The sequence below is a fragment of the Nomascus leucogenys genome, chromosome 4, assembly GCF_006542625.1.
Source record: "Nomascus leucogenys isolate Asia chromosome 4, Asia_NLE_v1, whole genome shotgun sequence".
Lineage (NCBI taxonomy): Eukaryota > Metazoa > Chordata > Mammalia > Primates > Hylobatidae > Nomascus > Nomascus leucogenys.
In genome coordinates, this window is record NC_044384.1 from 147,306,794 (window position 1) to 147,330,155 (window position 23,362).

The 23,362-nt window shown below is 39.6% G+C and overlaps 1 protein-coding gene across 1 annotated transcript in view; it reads left to right on the forward strand.

Annotated features, from left to right (window-relative positions):
* CSMD1 (CUB and Sushi multiple domains 1) overlaps positions 1-23,362 on the forward strand; it is a 2,090,842-nt gene that overhangs the window by 1,933,342 nt on the left and 134,138 nt on the right. The window contains exons 48-49 of the mRNA XM_003271406.4: positions 4,402-4,548; positions 15,002-15,190. Of these exons, the coding sequence (XP_003271454.2) occupies positions 4,402-4,548; positions 15,002-15,190 (336 nt within the window). The remainder of the gene's footprint in view (positions 1-4,401; positions 4,549-15,001; positions 15,191-23,362) is intronic.

Here is a 23,362-nt window from a genome sequence, read left to right on the forward strand (position 1 = left end):
GTATGTAATAGCAATTCACAAGATATTTTAGGAAACTTAGGCCCAGAGGTATTTTTGTCATCTATATAATTATTTTTCTAGAAATAAGTATTTACTAGAAATATGTAAAAAATCATGGCTCACAGAGATTTCTAGATGATAAATGCTACAGGAGTTTTTAAAGTGTGATTCTTTGAAATAGTGAAATATGGTTAACTGAACACATGCAATACCGTTTTCAATAATAGTCTCACGATTTTTATGCAATTTGAATGAAAATTTTAACAGGGATGTGATTAAAAGTAGTATGTGGTTGAATCGTCAGTTTGAAATGGAAGGAATGGTAATATTTGTCTTTGTGTAAAACCGTCATAGCCAAGAAAATTAGACCGGATGCGATTATGGCTGTACATAATAACAGGGTTTTCACATATTTTGAAAGGTTTGTCATTGAGTTCAGATAAATAACAGTCAATTCAGTGAAAAAAGTAAATTATTCTAATTGATTTGATGTGTGTTTGTATTCACTTTACTGAGTTGATGAATCAAATTGCTTATATAGATAGACATCACTGAATCAATTCATGTATTTTCAAAAATGAATTAATAAATTAGACATTTTTATAGATAGAAACAGAGGACTGGAGAGCAATATTTTCATTTTCAGAGCATGGCTTTTTAAATGTGTATCTTAAAACAAACATACATTATTTACAACTTTTCCTTTAGCCTGTAGAGAGAAGTCAGTCATTAGGTGAGTATAAAAATGGGGTTTCTCTTGTTGAGGAAGAAGAGAGGTAAACTATTTGAGGCCTATTAGGTATTATACAAAAATTAAAATGTGGAGCATCCACCCTCACAGGCTGTATGTCTGTGTTTGTGTTTGTGTATATACAGACATGTATATCCCTACAAAGGACATAAAAGTATATTTAAATAATTATTTTGAACTTCTGCATGTTCTTTTGTTTCACAGTAGTTGAATCAAAATATACTGGCCATGCTTTTAAGTCTCTTACTTTCAGGAGCAAAATATTTATCAATAATTTATGCACTCATGGCTTGCAATTTGATCTCCTACAAATTTGGACAGATCATAGCCGTTGTAAACAACAGGCAAAATACGTCAGAGACAATAGCATAATACTTGCTGTCAAAATTATCAGAGATCAGTGACTAGGATTGTCTGGTCTTAAAGTTTTTTCTACAAAGGGAAAGGTCAGAGTTTTATATGAATATGTTTTTAAGCGATGACATTTTTGTTGCAGTAAATGTCATGTTAGTATCTCTCTGTCCCTCTCTCTCTCTTTTTTTTTTTTGTAAGACGAGCTCTTTTATAGTTCATAGGTTGACCAAAAAACATGTTGAATGTATTGATTTTAAACTTTATTATCTCAAGAGTATATTACTCTCTATGGCTTAAGTAGTGGATATCCCATAATGCTTTTTAAAACACAGTGTTTTAATCATTATGAAACTCAATTGAGAAGACTGTCAAAATTAAAATTACAGTGTACACTGGTGGAATACTTAGTTTCCATTTTGGTAACAGAAGTGGATACCTTCCTTTACTGCTGTGCTGGTTTTCTGTACATGCCAATTTGAATGTGTGCTTTTAAAGGCTAGTCCTTCTAGAAAGTTAGTTACATTTTAGACAAAGAGAACAGATAGAACATAATGAGGGTTCAGATGCTGGATTAAGAATACCTAAAACTGGCTGGGCTTGGTGGCTCATGCCTGTAATCCCAGCACTTTAGGAGACCGAGATGAATGGATCACCTGAGGTCAGGAGTTCAAGACCAGCCTGGCCAACATGGTGAAACCCTGTCTCTGCTAAAAAATACAAAAATTAGCTGGGTGCGGTGGCAGGCGCCTGTAATCCCAGCTACTCAGGAGGTGAAGCAAGAGAATCATTTGAACCTGGGAGGCAAAGGCTGCAGAGAGCCAAGATTGTACTATTGCACTCCAGCCTGGGAGACAGAGCAAGACTTGGTCTCAAAAAAAAAAAAAAGAAAAAACCCTAAAACTTTACTCTTGAGTTCTGTCTCTGAAAATGACATTTCAAAATATCATAAATTCAGGTTAATTAATTTCCCAGTGGCATTTTATCTCTGAATATACATTATCCTTTTAAACACCAACAAGCAAATCAACATACCAAACATGCTTTGTCTTTGATTATGAAATACCAGCCACTCTTTTGCAGGTCGTCTCCCAGGAAATTTAGCCATGACGTTTTTCATAGTGAGAACTATTAATATCATTTCTTCTCATCCTCCTTCTCTCTGACCAAAGTCAGCGTTGCCCGATTATTTAATATGCTAGTTTTGGGTTGTGGTTTTTTGTTCGTTTGTTTGTTTCATATGTCTTTCCTAGGGCTGCCATGACAAAGTGCCATAAATTGAGTGGCTTCAACATAATTTTTTTTTTAGGACAGAATTTTGCTCTTGTTGCCCAGGCTGGAGTGCAATGGCACAACCTCAACGCACTGCAACCTCCACCTCCTGGGTTCAAGCAATTTTCCTGCCTCAGCCTCCTGAGTAGCTGGGATTACAGGTGCCTGCTACCATGCCCAGCTAATTTTTTGTGTTTTTAGTAAAGGTGGGGTTTCACCGTATTGGCCAGGCTGGTCTCAAACTTGTGACCTCAGGTGATCCACTGGCCTCTACCTCCTAAAGTTCTGGGATTACAGGTGTGAGCCACCACGCCTAGCCTCAACAGAAATTTGTGTTCTCACAATTCTGGATGCTAAACTTTTAAGCGGAAGGGGTCAGCAGGGCGGGACTCTCCTCCAAGCTTCCCTCCCAGGCTTGCAGATGTGGCCCCCGCTCAGGGTGTGCCTGTCTCTTAATCTCCTTTTCTTAGAAAGACATCAGTTGTATTAGATCAGGACCCACCCATACTACCTCGTTTAAGCTTAGTTATGTCTTTAGGGACCCTCCCTCTCTCTCTTTAAAGTCACATTTCCAAGTCCTGAGGGTTAGGACTTCATAGGACTTCAGTGTGTAAGTTTGAGGGGAACCCAGTCTAGTCCATAACAGTCTTACTTGAAAAAAATCATGAGAACTGCTCTGATTGGGAGTTACACGGTGAGTGGAGTGTGGTTTCTCAGTATCTTTGCACAAATAAAATTTTACGTATAACAACAAAGACGGGTGTCACTTTACTTCATAGCATTTGTATTATGAACAACGAGAGCTGCATTGTCCCAGTCCGTAATGTGTTCCCTAGGAGTGAGCTGTGAAATGCAAAACGCCGTGAACGCTTTTACGAGTGTGAGATGATGCCGAGCTCATTATGGAGTACCGTTGCTGGCAAGCCCCAGTGCCATGAGGCAGTTTCTCCTGATAAGTGGCTTTGGGTTATGGTGATGAGGGCAATGCCGGCTGACTCTCCGCTGGGCTTTCTTTTCTTACCTGTACATTCAGTGTTAACTTTGTGGTCTCAATATTTTTAAAACAATTTCAAATACCATGGACAGGTGAAAAATGAAGAAACTAGATATGAATTTCAGGGCTTTGTCAAATTTACTTTAGGCCCTCATCTTATAAAGAAGCAATATGTAAAGGTAAATTTAGAAGCTTCACCTATATCCAATTCCACTTGTGCCTCTGCTAGAGGAAGTTAGTATTCTGAAGCTGGAATTGCATGGGTCATGGTTATGCTTGTTTTATAATTATTTCTCTATCATCTACACATACACATTTTATATGTTGCATTTTTTTATTTTTTATGTAATTGTTATCGTATTATATTTATCTCTAAATGTATATTTTTAGTAATTTGTTATATTAAGAATTACTTATGTGGATATGTGTATATCTAGTTTTTAATTTTAATGCTGTATGAATCTAATTCTTTTTCATGGAATCTTCAATTCTTTTTAAAACTCCAAATTACTAGTTTGATCTAAAATTTACCCTGAGAAATAGTGTTAGAATACACGTGTTCACTGCGTAAATAATACTTGCGCACATGTGCTAGGATTCATAGAAAGATAATTAAACCTTGAATTTTACTGGATATTACCAAATAGTCCTCCAAAGTGATTCTACTACTTTACACTTCCTCTAGTATTACATGAAAGTTTCTATTTTCCTGTATAAGTACAATATCATAAATACTAACAACAATATATATTACTTTCATTTTTTTCAGTTACTGCTGTTTTTTAGAAAGCTTATTTAAATATGATGCCATTGATAGCATATGCAGCTGAAATTATTTTTGTACATTATTGTCTTATTTTTATCAGAAAATATATCTGTCACTGTAGCCATTTGGAATTTGTTTTCCACTTTTGTAATAATTATATCTGTGTATTGCACACGTAGACTGCAGTGTAATCCAAAGCTAAACCTAGTATGCATTTTGTAGGTGCTCACCCATCTCTGAATGTTTTTGGTTTTCCGTTTCACTTAGGTTCTTCTGGGCAAAGTCCTCTGCTAGTGGTCTTAAGTGGGAATCATACTGAACAATCCAATTTTACTAGCAGAAGTAATCAGTTATATCTCCGCTGGTCCGCTGACCATGCCACCAGTAAGAAAGGATTCAAGATTCGCTATGCAGGTAAGTAAATGAGGTTTAGATTTTATATGACAGTATTTTAAAACAGGTGATTTTCATTGAATAAAACAATTTAAATAGAAATTTGCAATATAATCCTAATTCTTAAAGATTAATAAGTAACTACAATAGAATTATATGGTGGGGAATTATTCTGAATGATTCTTCTAAACTACATTGGGAAATTTGTTGCTTAATATTTAGAATTTTATTGTTAAAATTACAAACTGCTGAAATTCATTTTATAGAAAGCAAAGACATTTTCCAAAAGATAAACTAATATAATCAGAATTAATTTTAAAATATGTTTAAATGGTAAGGAAACAAATAGGAAAAGATAATTGTGTTTCTATTTATTACATAAGTGATGATAATCTCTTAACTATTAATAGTCATGTTTTGTATCTATTTGCAGGTCTCTTTATTCACACCACATATGTGTGTATATATATATTTGTACAAATAAGCATGTACATAATAAATATATGTTTAATATATATATTTCCTTATCAAAATGTAAATTATTTTGCCCTTTCTCTATATACTTTAATCATTCTCTGCCAGCAGTGTTTTATATTAACTAAATCAATTAGTAACAAATTGATCAAATCAGTCAATATATTTATTAGACATTAAATCCTGTATACAATCATCAATATGATCTGACCACACTATTCTTTAAACTTTCCTACAGAAGCAGTAGGCACACTCTTAATTCCTGAGCACGTTTCAATTACTAAGCAGAAAATCTAAACTTTTCTCAAAATCTCACTCAATAATGCCCTTGACAACTTTCCCGTGAAAGATGCTCATTGTGTATGGGAAGTGAACCATATGTGCTGACGGAGGATTGTTTATTACCATGTTGGTGTTTTACCTCTTTAGGGACTAGGAGCGTCCAGGGGGAAAAACAGGAAACAGTCTTAAAACAGCAGTTTTAAGAATAAGGTTTTAGCTCAATCTGGTTGGTAGACATATAAAATGGTAAAAAGCATCAAGGTTTTGAAAGGCCCTTGATGTGAGGATAACAGGCAAGAAATTCAGACATTCTTCCTCTGGAAGGTTTAATAAAATATACTCAGACCTGGGAGCCAAGATGGCCGAATAGGAACAGCTCCGGTCTCCAGCTCCCAGCCCGAGCGACACAGAAGACTGGTGATTTCTGCATTTCTGCTTGAGGTACCGGTTTCATCTCACTAGGGAGTGCCAAACAGTGGGTGCAGGACAGTCGGTGAAGCGCACCGTGCGTGAGCCGAAGCAGGGCGAGGCATTGCCTCACTCAGGAAGCGCAAGGGGTCAGGGAGTTCCCTTTCCTAGTCAACGAAAGGGGTAACAGACGGCACCTGGATAATCGGGTCAGTCCCAGCCTCATACTGCGCTTTTCCAACGGGCCTGGAAAACGGCACACTAGGAGACTGTGTCCCGCATCTGGCTCGGAGGGTCCTATGCCCACGGAGTCTCGCTGATTGCTAGCACAGCAGTCTGAGATCAAGCTGCAAGGCAGCAGTGAGGCTGGGGGAGGGGCGCCCGCCATTGCCCAGGCTTGCTTAGGTAAACAAAGCAGCCAGGAAGCTCGAACTGGGTGGAGCCCACCACAGCTCAAGGAGGCCTGTCTGCCTCTGTAGGCTCCACCTCTGGGGGCAGGGCACAGACAAACAAAAACTCAGCAGGAAATTCCGGAGACTTAAATGTCCCTGTCGGACTGACAGCTTTGAAGAGAGTAGTGGTTCTCCCAGCACGCAGCTGGAGAACTGAGAACAGACAGACTGCCTCCTAAAGTGGGTCCCTCACCCCTGAGCAGCCTAACTGGGAGGCACCCCCCAAGTAGGGACAGACTGACACCTCACTCGGCTGGGTACTCTTCTGAGACAAAACTTCCAGAGGAACTATCAGACAGCTGAATTTGTGGTCTCACGAAAATCCGCTGTTCTGCAGCCACCGCTGCTGACACCCAGCCAAACAGGGTCTGGAGTGGACCTCTAGTAAACTCCAACAGACCTGCAGCTGAGGGTCCTGTCTGGTAGAAGGAAAACTAACAAACAGAAAGGACATCCACACCAAAAACCCATCTGTACATCACCATCATCAAAGACCAAAGGTAGATAAAACCACAAAGATGGGGAAAAAACAGAGCAGAAAAACTGGAAACTCTAAAAAGCAGAGCACCTCTCCTCCTCCAAAGGAACGCAGTTCCTCGCCAGCAACGGAACAAAGCTGGATGGAGGATGACTTTGACGAGTTGAGAGAAGAAGGCATCAGACGATCAAACTACTCTGAGCTACGGGAGGAAATTCAAAACAATAGCAAAGAAGTTAAAAACTTTGAAAAAAAATTAGAAGAATGGATAACTAGAATAACCAATGGAGAGAAGGGCTTAAAGGAGATGATGGAGCTGAAAGCCAAGTTTCGAGAACTACGTGAAGATTGCAGAAGCCTCAGTAGTAGATGCGATCAACTGGAAGAAAGGGTATCGCTGATGGAAGATGAAATGAATGAAATGAAGCGAGAAGGGAAGTCTAGAGAAAAAAGAATAAAAAGAAATGAACAAAGCCTCCAAGAAATTTGGGACTACGTGAAACGACCAAACCTACGTCTGATTGGTGTACCTGAAAATGACGGGGAGAATGGAACCAAGTTGGAAAACACTCTGCAAGATATTATCCAGGAGAACTTCCCCAATCTAGCAAGGCAGGCCAACATTCAGATTCAGGAAATACAGAGAACGCCACAAAGATACTCCTCGAGAAGAGCAACTCCAAGACACATAATTGTCAGATTCACCAAAGTTGAAATGAAGGAAAAAATGTTAAGGGCAGCCAGAGAGAAAGGTCGGGTTACCCACAAAGGGAAGCCCATCAGACTAACAGCTGATCTCTCGGCAGAAACTCTACAAGCCAGAAGAGAGTGGGGGCCGATATTCAACATTCTTAAAGAAAAGAATTTTCAACCCAGAATTTCCTATCCAGCCAAACTAAGCTTCATAAGTGAAGGATAAATAAAATACTTTACAGACAAGCAAACACTGAGTGATTTTGTCACCACCAGGCCTGCCCTAAAAGAGCTCCTGAAGGAAGCACTAAACATGGAAAGGAACAACCAGTACCAGCCACTGCAAAAACATGCCAAATTGTAGAGACCATCAAGGCTAGGAGGAAACTGCATCAACTAATGAGCAAAATAACCAACTAACATCATAATGACAGGATCAGATTCACACATAACAATAGTAACGTTAAATGTAAATGGGCTAAATGCTCCAATTAAAAGACACAGACTGGCAAACTGGATATGGAGTCAGGAGCCATCAGTGTGCTGTATTCAGGAAACCCATCTCACGTGCAGAGACACACATAGACTCAAAATAAAGGGATGGAGGAAGATCTATCAAGCAAATGGAAAACAAAAAAAGGCAGGGGTTGCAATCCTAGTCTCTGATAAAATAGACTTTAAACCAACAAAGATCAAAAGAGACAAGGCCATTACATAATGGTAAAGGGATCAATTCAACAAGAAGAGCTAACTATCCTAAATATATATGCACCCAACACAGGAGCACCCAGATTCATAAAGCAAGTCTTGAGTGACCTACAAAGGGACTTAAACTCCCACACAATAATAATGGGAGATTTTAACACCCCACTGTCAACATTAGACAGATCATCGAGACAGAAAGTTAACAAGGATATCTAGGAATTGAACTCAGCTCTAAACAAAGTGGACCTAATAGACATCTACAGAACTCTCCACCCCAAATCAACAGAATATACATTTTTTTCAGCACCACACCACACCTATTCCAAAATTGACCACATAGTTGGAAGTAAAGCTCTCCTCAGCAAATGTAAAATAACAGAAATTATAACAAACTGTCTCTCAGACCACAGTGCAATCAAACTAGAACTCAGGATTAAAAAACTCACTCAAAACCGCTCAACTACATGGAAACTGAACAACCTGCTCCTGAATGACTATTGGGTACATAACAAAATGAAGGCAGAAATAAAGATGTTCTTTGAAACCAACGAGAACAAAGACACAACATACCAGAATCTCTGGGACACATTCAAAGCAGTGTGTAGAGGGAAATTTATAGCACTAAATGCCCAGAAGAGAAAGCAGGAAAGATCCAAAATTGACACCCTAACATCACAATTAAAAGAACTAGAAAAGCAAGAGCAAACACATTCAAAAGCTAGCAGAAGGCTAGAAATAACTAAGATCAGAGCAGAACTGAAGGAAATAGAGACACAAAAAACCCTTCAAAAAATTAATGAATCCAGGAGCTGGTTTTTTGAAAAGATCAACAAAATTGATAGACCGCTAGCAAGACTAATAAAGAAGAAAAGAGAGAAGAATCAAATACATGCAATAAAAAATGAAAAAGGGGATATCACCACCGATCCCACAGAAATGCAATCTACCATCAGAGAATACTACAAACACCTCTATGCAAATAAAGTAGAAAATCTAGATGAGATGGATAAATTTCTCGACAAATACACCCTCCCAAGACTAAATCAGAAGAAGTCGAATCTCTGAGTAGACCAATAACAGGTTCTGAAATTGTGGCAATAATCAATAGATTACCAACCAAAAAGAGTCCAGGACCTGATGGATTCACAGCTGAATTCTACCAGAGGTACAAGGAGGAACTGGTACCATTCCTTCTGAAACTATTCCAATCGATAGAAAAAGAGGGAATCCTCCCTAACACATTTTATGAAGCCAGCATCGTCCTGATACCAAAGCCAGGCAGAGACACAACCAAAAAAGAGAATTTTAGACCAATATCCTTGATGAACATTGATGCAAAAATCCTGAATAAAATACTGGCAAACCGAATCCAGCAGCACATCAAAAAGCTTATACACCATGATCAAGTGAGCTTCATCCCTGGGATGCAAGGCTGGTTCAACATACGCAAATCAATAAATGTAATCCAGCATATAAACAGAACCAAAGACAAAAACCACATGATTATCTCAATAGATGTAGAAAAGGCCTTTGATAAAATTCAACAACCCTTCATGCTAAAAACTCTCAATAAATTAGGTATTGATGGGACGTATCTCAAAATAATAAGAGCTATCTACGACAAACCCACAGCCAATATCATACTGAATGGCCAAAAACTGGAAGCATTCCCTTTGAAAACTGGCACAAGACAGGGATGCCCTCTCTCACCACTCCTATTCAACATAGTGCTGGAAGTTCTGGCCAGAGCAATCAGGCAGGAGAAGGAAATAAAGGGTATTCAATTAGGAAAAGAGGAAGTCAAACTGTCCCTGTTTGCAGATGACATGATTGTATATCTAGAAAATCCCATTGTCTCAGCCCAAAATCTCCTTAAGCTGATTAGCAACTTCAGCAAAGTCTCAGGATACAAAATCAATGTACAAAAATCACAAGCATTCTTGTACACCAATCACAGAGAAACAGAGAGCCAAATCATGAGTGAACTCCCACTCACAATTGCTTCAAAGAGAATAAAATACCTAGGAATCCAACTTACAAGGGATGTGAAGGACCTCTTGAAGGAGAACTATAAACCACTGCTCAATGAAATAAAAGAGGATACAAACAAATGGAAGAACATTCCATGCTCATGGGTTGGAAGAATCAATATCGTGAAAATGGCCATACTACCCAAAGTAATTTATAGATTCAATGCCATCCCCATCAAGCTACCAATGACTTTCTTCACAGAATTGGAAAAAACTACTTTAAAGTTCATATGGAACCAAAAAAGAGCCCGCATCGCCAAGTCAATCCTAAGCCAAAAGAACAAAGCTGGAGGCATCACGCTACCTGACTTCAAACTATACTACAAGGCTACAGTAACCAAAACAGCATGGTACTGGTACCACAACAGAGACGTAGATCAATGGAACAGAACAGAGCCCTCAGAAATGATGCCGCATATCTACAACTATCTGATCTTTGACAAACCTGACAAAAACAAGAAATGGGGAAAGGATTCCCTATTTAATAAATGGTGCTGGGAAAACGGGCTAGCCATATGTAGAAAGCTGAAACTGGATCCCTTCCTTACACCTTATACAAAAGTTAATTCAAGATGGATTAAAGACTTACATGTTAGACCTAAAACCATTAAAATCCTACAAGAAAACCTAGGCAATACCATTCAGGACATAGGCGTGGGCAAGGACTTCATGTCTAAAACACCAAAAGCAATGGCAACAAAAGCCAAAATTGACAAATGGGATCTAATTAAACTAAAGAGCTTCTGCACAGCAAAAGAAACTACCATCAGAGTGAACAGGCAACCTACAGAATAGGAGAAAATTTTTGCAACCTACTCATCTGAGAAAGGGCTAATATCCAGAATCTACAATGAACTCAAACAAATTTACAAGAAAAAAACAAACAACCCCATCAAAAGGTGGGCAAAGGACATGAACAGACACTTCTCAAAAGAAGACATTTATGCAGCCAAAAAACACATGAAGAAATGCTCATCATCACTGGCCATCAGAGAAATGCAAATCAAAACCACAGTGAGATACCATCTCACACCAGTTAGGATGGCCATCATTAAAAAGTCAGGAAACAACAGGTGCTGGAGAGGATGTGGAGAAATAGGAACACTTTTACACTGTTGGTGGGCCTGTAAACTAGTTCAACCATTGTGGAAGTCAGTGTGGCGATTCCTCAGGGATCTAGAACTAGAAATACCATTTGACCCAACCATCCCATTACTGGGTATATACCCAAAGGACTATAAATCATGCTGCTATAAAGACACATGCACACGTATGTTTATTGCGGCACTATTCACAATAGCAAAGAGTTGGAACCAACCCAAATGTCCAACAACGATAGACTGGATTAAGAAAATGTGGCACACATACACCATGGAATACTATGCAGCCATAAAAAATGATGAGTTCGTGTCCTTTGTAGGGACATGGATGAAACTGGAAAACATCATTCTCAGTAAACTATCGCAAGGACAAAAAAGCAAACACCGCATGTTCTCACTCATAGGTGGGAATTGAACAATGAGAACTCATGGACACAGGAAGGGGAACATCACATTCCAGGAACTGTTGTGGGGTGGCGGGAGGGGGGAGGGACAGCATTAGGAGATATACCTAATGCTAAATGACGAGTTAATGGGTGCAGGAAATCAACATGGCACATGGATACATATGTAACAAACCTGCACATTGTGCACATGTACCCTAAAACGTAAAGTATAATAAAAAAAATATATATATCTATATATATACACTCAGACCTTTGCTATAAAGACGTCGATGCAGTGATGGAATTTGCATTTAGCAAACTCCTTGTTCCAAAAAATAGATAGTCAGACTTTTTTTTGAGATGGAGTCTTGCTCTGTCACCCAGGCTGGAGTGCAGTGGCGGGGTCTTGGCTCACTGCAAGCTCTGCGTCCTGGGTTCACGCCATTCTGCCTCAGCCTCTCAAGTAGCTGGGACTACAGGCGCCCGCCACCACGCCAGGCTAATTTTTTTGTATTTTTTTCAGTAGAGACGGGGTTTCACTCTGTTAGCCAGGATGGTCTCAGTCTCCTGACCTTGTGATCCGGCCGCCTCGGCCTCCCAAAGTGCTGGGATTACAGGCGTGAGCCACCGCGCCCAGCCGATAGTCAGACTCTTAAAGGTGTTTGAATTTTTCCAATGTGCAAACATGGTCAGCACAGCCAAAATCCTGATGAACATAATTTATCTTGTTTTACCTGCAGAGAAATTCTTAGTAGCCTGGTGATATGATTATACCTTCAATTGTGAGAACAATGATCTCTATGCCTTTCTAAAGGTATTTTCATTTGTTGTCATACCACAAGAAGAGCCTTATTGTTAAACTGTATTGGGAGAAGAAGAATAGACAGTTTTATGTTGTTTAAGTGGAGAGGGAGAGTGAGAAACAGAGACAGATAGACAGACACATATGTGTCCTATGTGAATATAAAAAATTCTTTATCTATCTATCTCACAGCTTTTTACTTAGAATTGGTGACTCAGTGATCTCTGCTAGGTCAGCATCAGTAATTTTTGAGCATTGATTAAATGAAAGTGTCCCTAAAATATTAAGATGTGGCCAAGGGAACTCTAGCCCATAATATGGTCACATGAACACACATTGCATCCCCAACATGTATTTGCCCTACGCACGTAAACTCTTGATCATTCAGGCATAAAAGCAATATAATGAATCACCATAATTGAAATCTGAGTTAAAAAAGACAAAGAAATGCCTGTCGAACAGTGGTTCTGGACAGTTCCATAAACTCTGCTAAGTGCAGGCTGAATTAACAATGTCCTTTTGGTACTACGAGAAGCAAATGAAAGCTTCCGTATTGGGTGGGTCGAAAGTACAGACTGGTTTGGCATTCACACCGAAATTCCAGAATATCCACCTTTCCCAGTCTTCTCTCACATGGGTACCCATTAGACTTTTCATTCTATATCCCAGCTTTTCCAAGCCTGCACTAGCAGAGTGGAAGGACCCGGCCCTGCTCCTCTGAATTCCTCTTCCCACAGCCAGGAGTTGGGCTGGCAGGGCCCCTGCTCCAGTCTGTCTTTGTATTCTGTGCTATGGTTTCCCCTGAGGGGCCCTTCATGTCTTATTCTAAGTGAGTTAGGAAAAAAGAGGTATTCTGAGGGGCTGGTGATGGAAGAAACACAGTAAAAGAAAATGGAGCCTTATTGGAATCTGTAGAGTTAGATGCTCATCCTGCAAGTTATATCTCTTAACAGATGGAGCTGGGTCATAAAGCACAGGTGACACCCAGTGAGCCTCTTGGTCTCACTTCCTGTAAACTTTATTCAACTTATCTATGACTTTGGAGAGGAATCTATAGTCTGATTGTTCCTTCTATTTTTTGTTAACTTTTTTTTTTTTTTTTTTACTAGCACAGTGATTCCAAGCCATTGGTATTCAGGGTGCCTGATTGTACTCATACTTTGTCTAAACTAAGTATTTTGGTTCATTCAAAACTTAGAAGAATTTGGTCTAGAAATAACTGGAGGTAGAAAATGGTGTGGGCAATGGAGCCATGAATCAAGAGATTCTTATGATAGTGGATTTTCACTTTAGAAAAATCAGCCCATTAAAAAAAGGAAATGATACTTCAGAGGCTCACCCAGCTGAGAATATTCTCTGAGGACACTTCTCCTAGGAACGTCGTTGACAACTGAGGCCAGACACATAAATGTTGCTTCTGGGCACCACTATGATAGAAAACCTTCAGAAAGTTTCTTCTGAATGTACTTCCAAGGAAAGGAGCAGTGTTAAGCATACAGACCTGCATGTGTGTGCTTTTTATATGGAAGCCCCAGCGGGAAGTGGAAGATCTAAAATTCTTTAAAAAGAAACTGAGAGTTCCCAGTTCTTAACGACCTTCTCTGTTGTATTGTTTAAATTCAACTGAAGTGAGTTCCTAGGATTTTGTGTAGTAGTGACCTCGCCTTATGCAGTAGTGACCTCACCTTGTGCAGATGAAGCAAGTTTCTTTGTCTAAATGTGTAAATAAGATGCAGAGACTTTTAGCCATAGAAATGTGACATTCTGTGTGAGTAAAACTATTATTTTAACAAATGCCCGTCTCTAGTTTTAAAACGCCTCCTTACAAAGAGGGATGATTAAAGCTATTGTGAGATTGTTATTGACTCAAGAGAATGCATTTTCTTCAAAGATTTCATTCAAATCCCATATGTTAAAAAAGAAGGTTAATATCTACAGCATTGTACAGTCCAGAAGTTTCACTGAACAGCCACAGGGAAAAAAGTTAATGGCCTTGATTAAGAAAATGTTACGTGTTTCTACTTTCTCGGTATTAACAATACTTAAAAAAACATGGAGAATATTTTTGTTTCAAATATGATGCCTTGTGCAGTACCCTATCACTTTTATCCTAGTGACAGATGTGCTTATTTAAGTAGGTAACCTGCTTTAGAGAGGTGAGTGAGGTCATTCAAAATGATCCTTTTAGACCAAGTCAACCTGCAGCCCTTGGGCTGCATACGGCCTAGGATGACTTTGAATGCAGCCCAACACAAATTTGTAAACTTTCTTAAAACATTATAAGATTTTTCTGCAGTTTCTTTTATAGCTCCGTAGGTATCATGAGTGTTAGCGTGTTTTGTGTGTGGCCCAAGACAATTCTTCTTCCAGTGTGGCCCAGGGAAGCCAAAAGATTGGATACTCCTGATGTTTCTCACAATACAGTAGTCAGGATCCTAGCTTCACATTGACTCAAAGCTGCAGATGATCTGAACTTCAGAGTAAGAGACTTGCCTCTTGACTCTCGAGTTCTGGAATGCTCTTTAGAACAAACTTACATACTGGTGCTCATTTCCTACCTTTTGGAAATCAGAAGTCATTCATTTATAGACTCTCACCAAGGCAATGAAACTGGCCATTTGTTTGCTCGTTCACTTATTTGTGTGTGTGTCTGTCTGCCCACAGCACCTTACTGCAGTTTGACCCACACCCTGAAGAACGGGGGTATTCTAAACAGGACCGCAGGAGCAGTTGGAAGCAAAGTGCATTATTTTTGCAAGCCTGGATACCGAATGATCGGCCACAGCAATGCAACCTGTAGACGAAACCCACTTGGCATGTACCAGTGGGACTCCCTCATGCCAGTCTGCCAGGGTAAGAAATGCATTTTCATCCCCAGCCTTGTTTCCTGTGTATTGCTCTCATTTTAATCACTCTCTGAAAATAAATGAAGCACTAACTAAGAATAAAAGGTAAGGAAAAATTGAATGTTGGCTTATAACAGTATGAATTAAACCTTCCAGTGGCCATGCAAACTTTCCTGACGTGTAGTTGTATAGCCTGAATTTGGAGAAGGGTTGGACATTCACTAGATCCTGGGTCAAGTTATTCTAACACTTACTTGTACTTCCTCTTGAAGTAAAAAATATGTCATCCGATTTAAGATTCAAAATAATTTTTCTTTACCATTGTATTCATTTAAAAACATTAATTCCTGAAAAATTCATTTTCTTTATTTTAGTTTAAAAAGTCATTCTTTGAGCCATAAGCTCTGTATGTGATTTTGTTTTGTTATTTAAATCTAGGGTTTGTTAAAGTTGATTTCACTATTTCATGCCTTTTTTTTGCATTTTATCTATCATGTGCGTAGAAACCAGGTTTTCAAATAAGGCATTTTAATTTTAATAGAAGGCTTTGAAGTCATGAAATTTTCATAGTTTTGTCTTATCAAGGTTTATATTCATAATGAATTATGTGAGTCTTTGAAAGCTAATTATGATTTATGAGTGAAAGCTCATATTGCCTCTTGTTTTTCTCATTTTCATTAGATAGTAGATTTTCTGGTATTGCTTTGTGAGACAGTAATAGATACCACACTTATTGTAGGTGCCTTTGACTGTAAGAAGTTGATCAGACACTTAGCCTGTATTATTTATGTTTTACCTCTAAAAATTCTTATTTAATGTAAAATAAACATAGAGATAGATTCAAGCAGTTTACTTCATCAGGAATGATTAGAATGATGATTTTTTTTTCTTTACAAGAATACTTTTTCTTTCAGAAGAAGATATATTTCTCATTTGCTTTAAATGTTCTATGACTCTGTTTATAGAACAGAGTCATAGAATCTATTGCTGAAGAGACCCAACTTCAGCTCAGAGAACACGCCATGGTCTCTGCCCCTCTGGCACTGGAAACAGAATGCTAATGACAGAGTCACAGCCCAAATGGCAGCCTGGACACAGGAAAGGGATTCGGTGGAATGGCAGAAACTCCTGAAGTCATTTCCTGTCTTCTAGGGGCGGAGTCAAATAGAGCCTAAAGAGAATGTGCTCTCCAGGCCTAAGCACAAAGGGGTACGGAGAGGGACCTTCATGTCCCAAAGGGACTCGGGTGACGCCAAGCACATGCCAGTCTGTCTTTCTGATCGATAAGCGAGGAGTTCTGGAAACGGTTTACGAGGTGGAGACATGGCTTACCCTTTCAGTGAATGGTTGAGAAGGATTAAAGGATGTCAAATATATAGGTTTGGGATAAGTCTTGACTTCTTTCTTCTTCTCCCATGGCGTCCCCCGGCCAGCAGAACTACTTAATGCTAAGTTAAATGATTCAGAAATACAAATAGCGCACACGGCCAATGAGCCTCTTCTGACATCTTTGCAGCTGTGGCCAAGAAATTTGTGGGAACATGATCAGGGTATCTCTTCTTTGTGTGGAACCTGGCAGAGAGGCAATGGCTTTGTGTATATGGGATGCTAGAATGCACACCACATTTTAGAAGAAGAGTTAGAGTACCTTCCTTCAGATTTGCTCTTGACAATAAATATCTTACATGACTTTGTTCTCAAATTATAAAATATTTAAGAAGTATCATTTTTCCAAAACAGACCTGTGAATTTCTATTCTTCCTGTTAATTTCCTGAGACTGCATTAAAGAGCAAAAGAGATAGAATCCCATCTGCGTTTTAGAAAGCGTGATCTTTCAGTGGCATAATCCATGATTGGCATGCATCCTGTCTGGAATACACAAGTACTTAGTGGGTTATAGCAATGTGTGTTTGAGGGGTATGAAGACTTGTAGAAATACGGTGAGAGACAAGTTTTGCATGAAAACAGATACTGAAAATCCTTAGGAAACAGAGTCACAGTCTCTCGTGAAAGCAGGTGAAAAGGAAGAGATAAATCTGGGATGACATATGTTGGTGGGGGACTTGATTGCTGGGAGTATTTGGTACCACTCACTGAAATAAGAATCATGTGAGGGAAAGGAAGCTTCATGAAATTGATTTTGACATTTGTGCTTCAGGTCCAGGGGGCAAGCTGTCCCCAGTAGTGACTCTGAGGCTAAGAAAAGATGGAGTTTTAAAAATTACCAGTAATGAGGCAATGGATTTTAAATTAGTTTAAGATACTGGGTGCTTCATTTGCTTTATCATATTTGACTTTGTAACTTTTATAAGGACCAATTGAAATGAATAAAATTGTAATTAAAGAAAGACTATCTGCTGTAATAAATTTCAAACTAGGCAGCTCTACCACAGAATAAATAACAGTTTAGACTCTGACAGAATCTCTCATTTGGTCAAAAGTGGTGATAAATCCTGCAATAAATCATATAGAAGGTCGTTGAGATAATTGGGAATGTAATTACTGTTGCAAATGTTAAAATATTTTAAGACTTCCACGTCCAACTTAAAGGTCATCATAGTTATTTAATTATTTTATTTGAACGTTTTTGTTTGAAAACTGTAAAAAAAGAAAAATAATTTTTAAAAACGGCAAATATATCTTTGTGGCATTGGGAACTTAAAATTTGTATTGTTCTGTTTAATATTACAGTTATTCTTGAGTTGATATTATATTTTTTCAATGATTTGAAAAGCAGTGCATTTATTATTACGTAAAATAAATACAATTTATAAACTTCCTGAATGCATAAAGGACATTAGTTCATCTCCTTACAAAAATGTCTAGAAGAATATATTCAAATAGTTACCAAAATGCAATAGCTACCTTTTAATAAATGAGCGAGATCAAACCTGCAATGTTGAGCTCATTCTCTTTTAGGCCGCCCAACTACCGATCTTACAAACCATGTGGATGCCACTGTGCCCCTGGGACCTGAGCAAAATGCCCTGCCCCGTGTAGCCATTTGGTAAACATTTTAAATTTAGAAAATCACTAATCCATGACTTTCTAAGATACATATGTGAGAATATTTTTCCCTTTAAGGATTATTTAGAATTGGCTTTTGTTGTCTTCTATTTTAATTCACTTTTTTTGCCAGTGACGTTGTAGATGCATCAAATTTTTAGAGAAAAATTACTCGGATTTGAAATCGGAGGATACATTGTGAGGGCCATCCCCCTCAAAAGTAGCCCCCAAAAGGCCAGGGAGCCCTGATCTCCCTGAGCCTACTTTCTGCAATGTAAAATAGAGATTTTTATATCTATGTCCCAGAATTATTGAAAGGATTAAATAAATAATATAGGATAAGCTGTCAGATGTTACATGCATGCAAATTATGATTGTTAGGTCTCGAAGGGGATTTGGGAGGCACCCACTGCAAACCCATCCCGAATCGTGGGGTTCAAAGTGGCAGACCCCAGGCCACAGCCCAGACAGAGCTCTTCCCAAGACCCCTTGACGGCTTGCAATTAGCTTCTGCATTCAGCAAATAAAAGTTTCACTACCAGTTGTCGGTGAGTGAGAAGATGGAGCCGGCAAGATGTATTTTAGTGGTTTCAGGGAACTCCAGGTTGTTTTTCTCACTTTGCTCGACCTTTTAAATTATTTCTCTCTGAAAATCTGTGTTGGTTTTTATCATCCTTGATAAAGCCAGGCAGATCTTCTGTCCTCAGGCTTCATTTCCTGCCTTAAAGCAAGCAACTGCCAAGCAGCTGTTTCCATTATCAGCACACTAATCTTATTCATCTTGAGGAGAAGCCTGAATTAGAACTGAAATTCTCTGTGTTATCTCAGAGACCCAGTTAAACTGGCACATCAGAGTGCACTGCTTTCAAGTTCCCTGGTCAAAGAGAGAGCAACTCCCAGGCAGCTATTTACTTTCGAGGTCTGCTTCTGAGAGCCTTCTATCAGATGTGGCTTTTGCTTGGAGTGGAGTTTGCCTATTGTTTATTTACGATTTGCTAGCATTTTGCAGGCAACAAAGAGTACAAAAAACAGTCTTCCTCACAAATTACGTGATTAAGCTTCTGTTTTTAAAGTCAGACCTTTTAATAGAGATAGCTGCCTATATTCTGCTTATACATAGCATGGCAATGGACGCGAACTGGTGCAAAGAGCTGGGTGGAGGGAACAGAGGATGCATGTGGATATGCTTCTGTGTATCTCTTCAATCCTCATAGATGCTGTTGCTCACAGATGATGTTACCAGAAAAAAAAAAAATGCCTAATTATCTCAGGTGGGATTTAAGCTCCAGTCTTTCAGATTCCAAAATCGAAGCCATTTCCACTATACCATGCATTCACCCCCTAATCATGATGTTTGCCCACAGAGAGGTCATCTCTCAGAGGAAACTGTCCTTTTACTTTATACAAAATTTTTAAAACAGCATCGTTCTCAAATGTTAGGAGGATATGTTAGGAGACCTGGCATAAATGAATTAATTGAGATATTTTGTAAATCTTAAAATCCTTCCCTTATGAACATAAAGAGCATAGGTAGTTGAGACTTTTATCTTCATTTTTTTATATGCATATCTATTTGCTTCTATTTCATTATCCATCTTCTCTGTTTTGTGATATTAATACAGTATTTCTAGACATTTAGATTTCATTAGAAACTTACATTTAAATAGGAATTTCTGGGATTTTAAATGTTAGATCACATGCTATGATATGTATGTGTGTGTATGCTTGTGTGTCTCTCTATATATAGACACACACTTTTATATAGGTTATAGGCATTATGTCAGCCAGATTGTAAATTATCAGAATGTGAATCCACACAGTCCATATAGCTCAAACTGGCCAACTCGCATCAAGTATATTGTAATATGAGGTTTATCCCAATTGCCTTTGCTTAAATCTACCTCACACACTCTTAGGGAGTTTGAAAGGAGTGCTTGGGTACAGTACTGTGCAGCTGCACAGTCAGGCTCCTGCAATTGAGTGATGGATTCCTCCCATCCCCAGCATTTGCTAGCTGTGTGACCCTGGACAGGGCAAGTGACTTCACTGAAGTTCTTTTCTGCAAATGGGCATAAAGGTGCTTTCCCACCCGTTTTGAAGGATTAAACAGAAATGTTGGCGTGAAACTTAACATACTGCCAGGTAAGAACAGGAGCCCAACAAAAAAGGAACTCCCATGCAGTCAGACATGTTTGCACCCAGGAGTGTTTTTGGTGCAAACCGATTGGTTGGCTGTCAAGCAGAGTGTTGTTGAATGTCAAGGCAGCAACGTTTAGGTAACTAAGCTGGTAACATACTTCCCTTCTTGTTCATGGTAGCTGAAATCAGACATTGGCTCTCTTTTCCTGTAAAGGGCCAGGTAGACCTTCAGTCTTTGGGGATTATATGCAGTCTCAGTGGCATATTCTTTGTCTTTAAGTTTTTCACAATTAAAAACAATGTAAAAGCCATTTTTAGCTTGTGTACAAAAACAGGCTGCAGGCTGGTTTTGACCCACAGGCCATAGTCTGCCAACCCAGGATCAAATTAATCTTTCAAGATCTGACTGAAATGCAGAGGGCAACGCCATCAATATCAGTTACTTTCTGCAGTTTGCAAATTATATGTCAGGCATTTTACTGAAGACATATAATTTTCCTCTACCGTGTGCGAAAATCCAGCATGTTTATTCATTAAATTAAATAACGCACTTCCTCTGTCCATGCTTAGCACACGCTGAGCATCCCAAAACTTCCCATATTCTAACTATGTGTGAAATGTGGTTAATAATAAAAGCAGTATTGTAGTCAGTGGAAATGTGCAGAAAGGGTAATTTTGTATAATAGTAGTAGTGATATGAAGACCTTGACCTTTCTGCACAAGGAACTGTACAAAATATGCAAAGTAATAATATTTTATAAAAGAATCAAGGGTCCTATGCATAAGAGTGGCTAATAGAGATCAACTATACATCTCACACATTTTAAAAATGCTATAATGGAGTTTAATGTGCTCTGCATGGAGAAGTAAACCTGACATTGAATACTCAAAATATTTCACAAAGCAAACAAAGGGATCGTGTGAGGATAAAGGAAACGGAGGCAAATGGAAGTGGAGATTAAAAAGTCAGCCCAGAACTTTCCACTTCAGCAGGAGGAACTTTGAAAATGACAGCTCCTAAATCAGTAAAAGGCAAAGAGGAGTAAAGACAGAGAAACGCCCTGTGTGCAGTTTAAGATACCAGCTGACATTGAAGGATAGGTTATGGTCTTTCATTGAAGAGGCACAGCGGCAGCCTCTACCTGTGAAAGTGACAGTTTGAAAATGTCAGTCCCTGGCAGAAACAAGAGCAGCTCTGGAGGAAAATGTGTAGGCAAGCCGGGGTCGGGGCTGCAGTGGGTAAGACCCCGACGGGCATGCAGGCGTAAGCCTCAGGCTACTGGGGAAGTTGGCTTTCCAAAATTCTTAAAGTGGAGATAGCTGAGACAGGAAAAATAAGCGAGCAATTCAAAGGAAGTGACTACTATGTGCTGGAGGTGGCTGGACCTGCCAGCCGGGATGAGGCTTCTGCCCAGAGACCATCACAGGGAGAATGAGTGCTTTGCTCTGAGGCTGGAAGGCAGGTGTTTATGTCCATGTAGACCACATCGATGCAGACAGTGTGTCCGTTGCCTGTTTTCCCACCTTTGATGCACTGTTGTCGAGGTGTGGAGTTGCTTCTCATCTTCTCACTTCAGGGCTCAGCCCCCAGGCACTCTGCTGTGTCTTGGGGGACCTAGGTACCCACTGTGGCCTTTTGTCCGTGTCTTGGCATTTCTTACTTTGGTTTCCTATTTGTGTAGCTGTCCGATCCTCCTTGACCAGTGGTTCTCACCATGCAAAGTTTAAAAAATGAATTCCTGACTCCGAGCCCTGCACAATTCTGATCTGGCAGGCTCCAGAAAGTCTGGAGTCTCTGCTTTCAAATACATACCAGACGTGCAGGCACCTAATGAGCATGGGTTTAACACACATACCTGGGCATGTGTGCATGGATATAGGATGGAAAGAATCGACACTTAGGACTCAAAAAACAGGGAGGAAGGAAGGATGGTGAGCAGGGGTGAGGGTTTCCTGTTGGATGCAATGTTCGCTACTCAGGTGATGAGTATGCTAGAAGCCCAATCTCCTCCATTATGTAGTTTATCCAGGTAACAAAATGCACATGTACCCTCAATCTAAAAAATCATACACCCACATGAGACAACATGCTTCTTAAAGAAAAGACAGAGATTCTGCTGTATCTTCGAATCCCCAGCATTTTGCGCAAAGCCTGGGCCACAATTGTCATCAATATGAATTTATAGAGAAATGAATTTGGCTCAACCATCTCACCAATCCTTTCTTTCATGAGGTTTCTAACATAAACAGTGTTGCTGGGAGGAAACAGCTTGAAATTAGGCCAGCGGTGGTGCAGTGTTCAACTTTTAAAAATAGTAAGAGCAGTTACGGGAGTATCTTCCAGCAATCTGGGCATCTCCGGCATAGTGGAGCCACAGAGCCCTGTGATCGGGCCATGGCACCAGAGGTAGAAAGTCTGGAGGTTCTGCCTGCTACATGGTGTCATGGGTTGAATTGAGTCCCCTCAAAAAAAGTATGTTAGAGTCCTAACTGCCAGTACCTTAGAATAGGACTGTATTTGGAGAGAGGGTCTTCACAGAGGTGATGAGTTGAAGTCATTAGGGTGAACCCTAATCCAATGTGCCTGGTGTCCTCATACAAAGAGGAAATTAGCCTGCAGAGACAGAGTTGCACAGAGGGATGACCATGCGGGGATACAGCAAGAAGACAATGTCTACACACAAAGGAGATAGGCTCAGGCAGAACCAGCCCTGCTGACACCTGCTGTGGGACTTCTGGCCTCCAGGACTCTGAGAAAATCCATTTCTGTTCTGTGGTGTGTTGTTATGGCAGCCCTGGCAAAAGAATACAGACAGAAACTTTTAAAAATAAACAGTGACGACGTCTTTTTTTTTTTTTTTTGAAACGGAGTCTCGCTGTGTCGCCCAGGCTGGAGTGCAGTGGCGCGATCTGGGCTCACTGCAAGCTCCGCCTCCTGGATTCACACCATTCTCCTACCTCAGCCTCCTGAGTAGCTGGGACTACAGGCGCCCGCCACCATGCCTGGCTAATTTTTTTTTTTTTTTTTTTTGT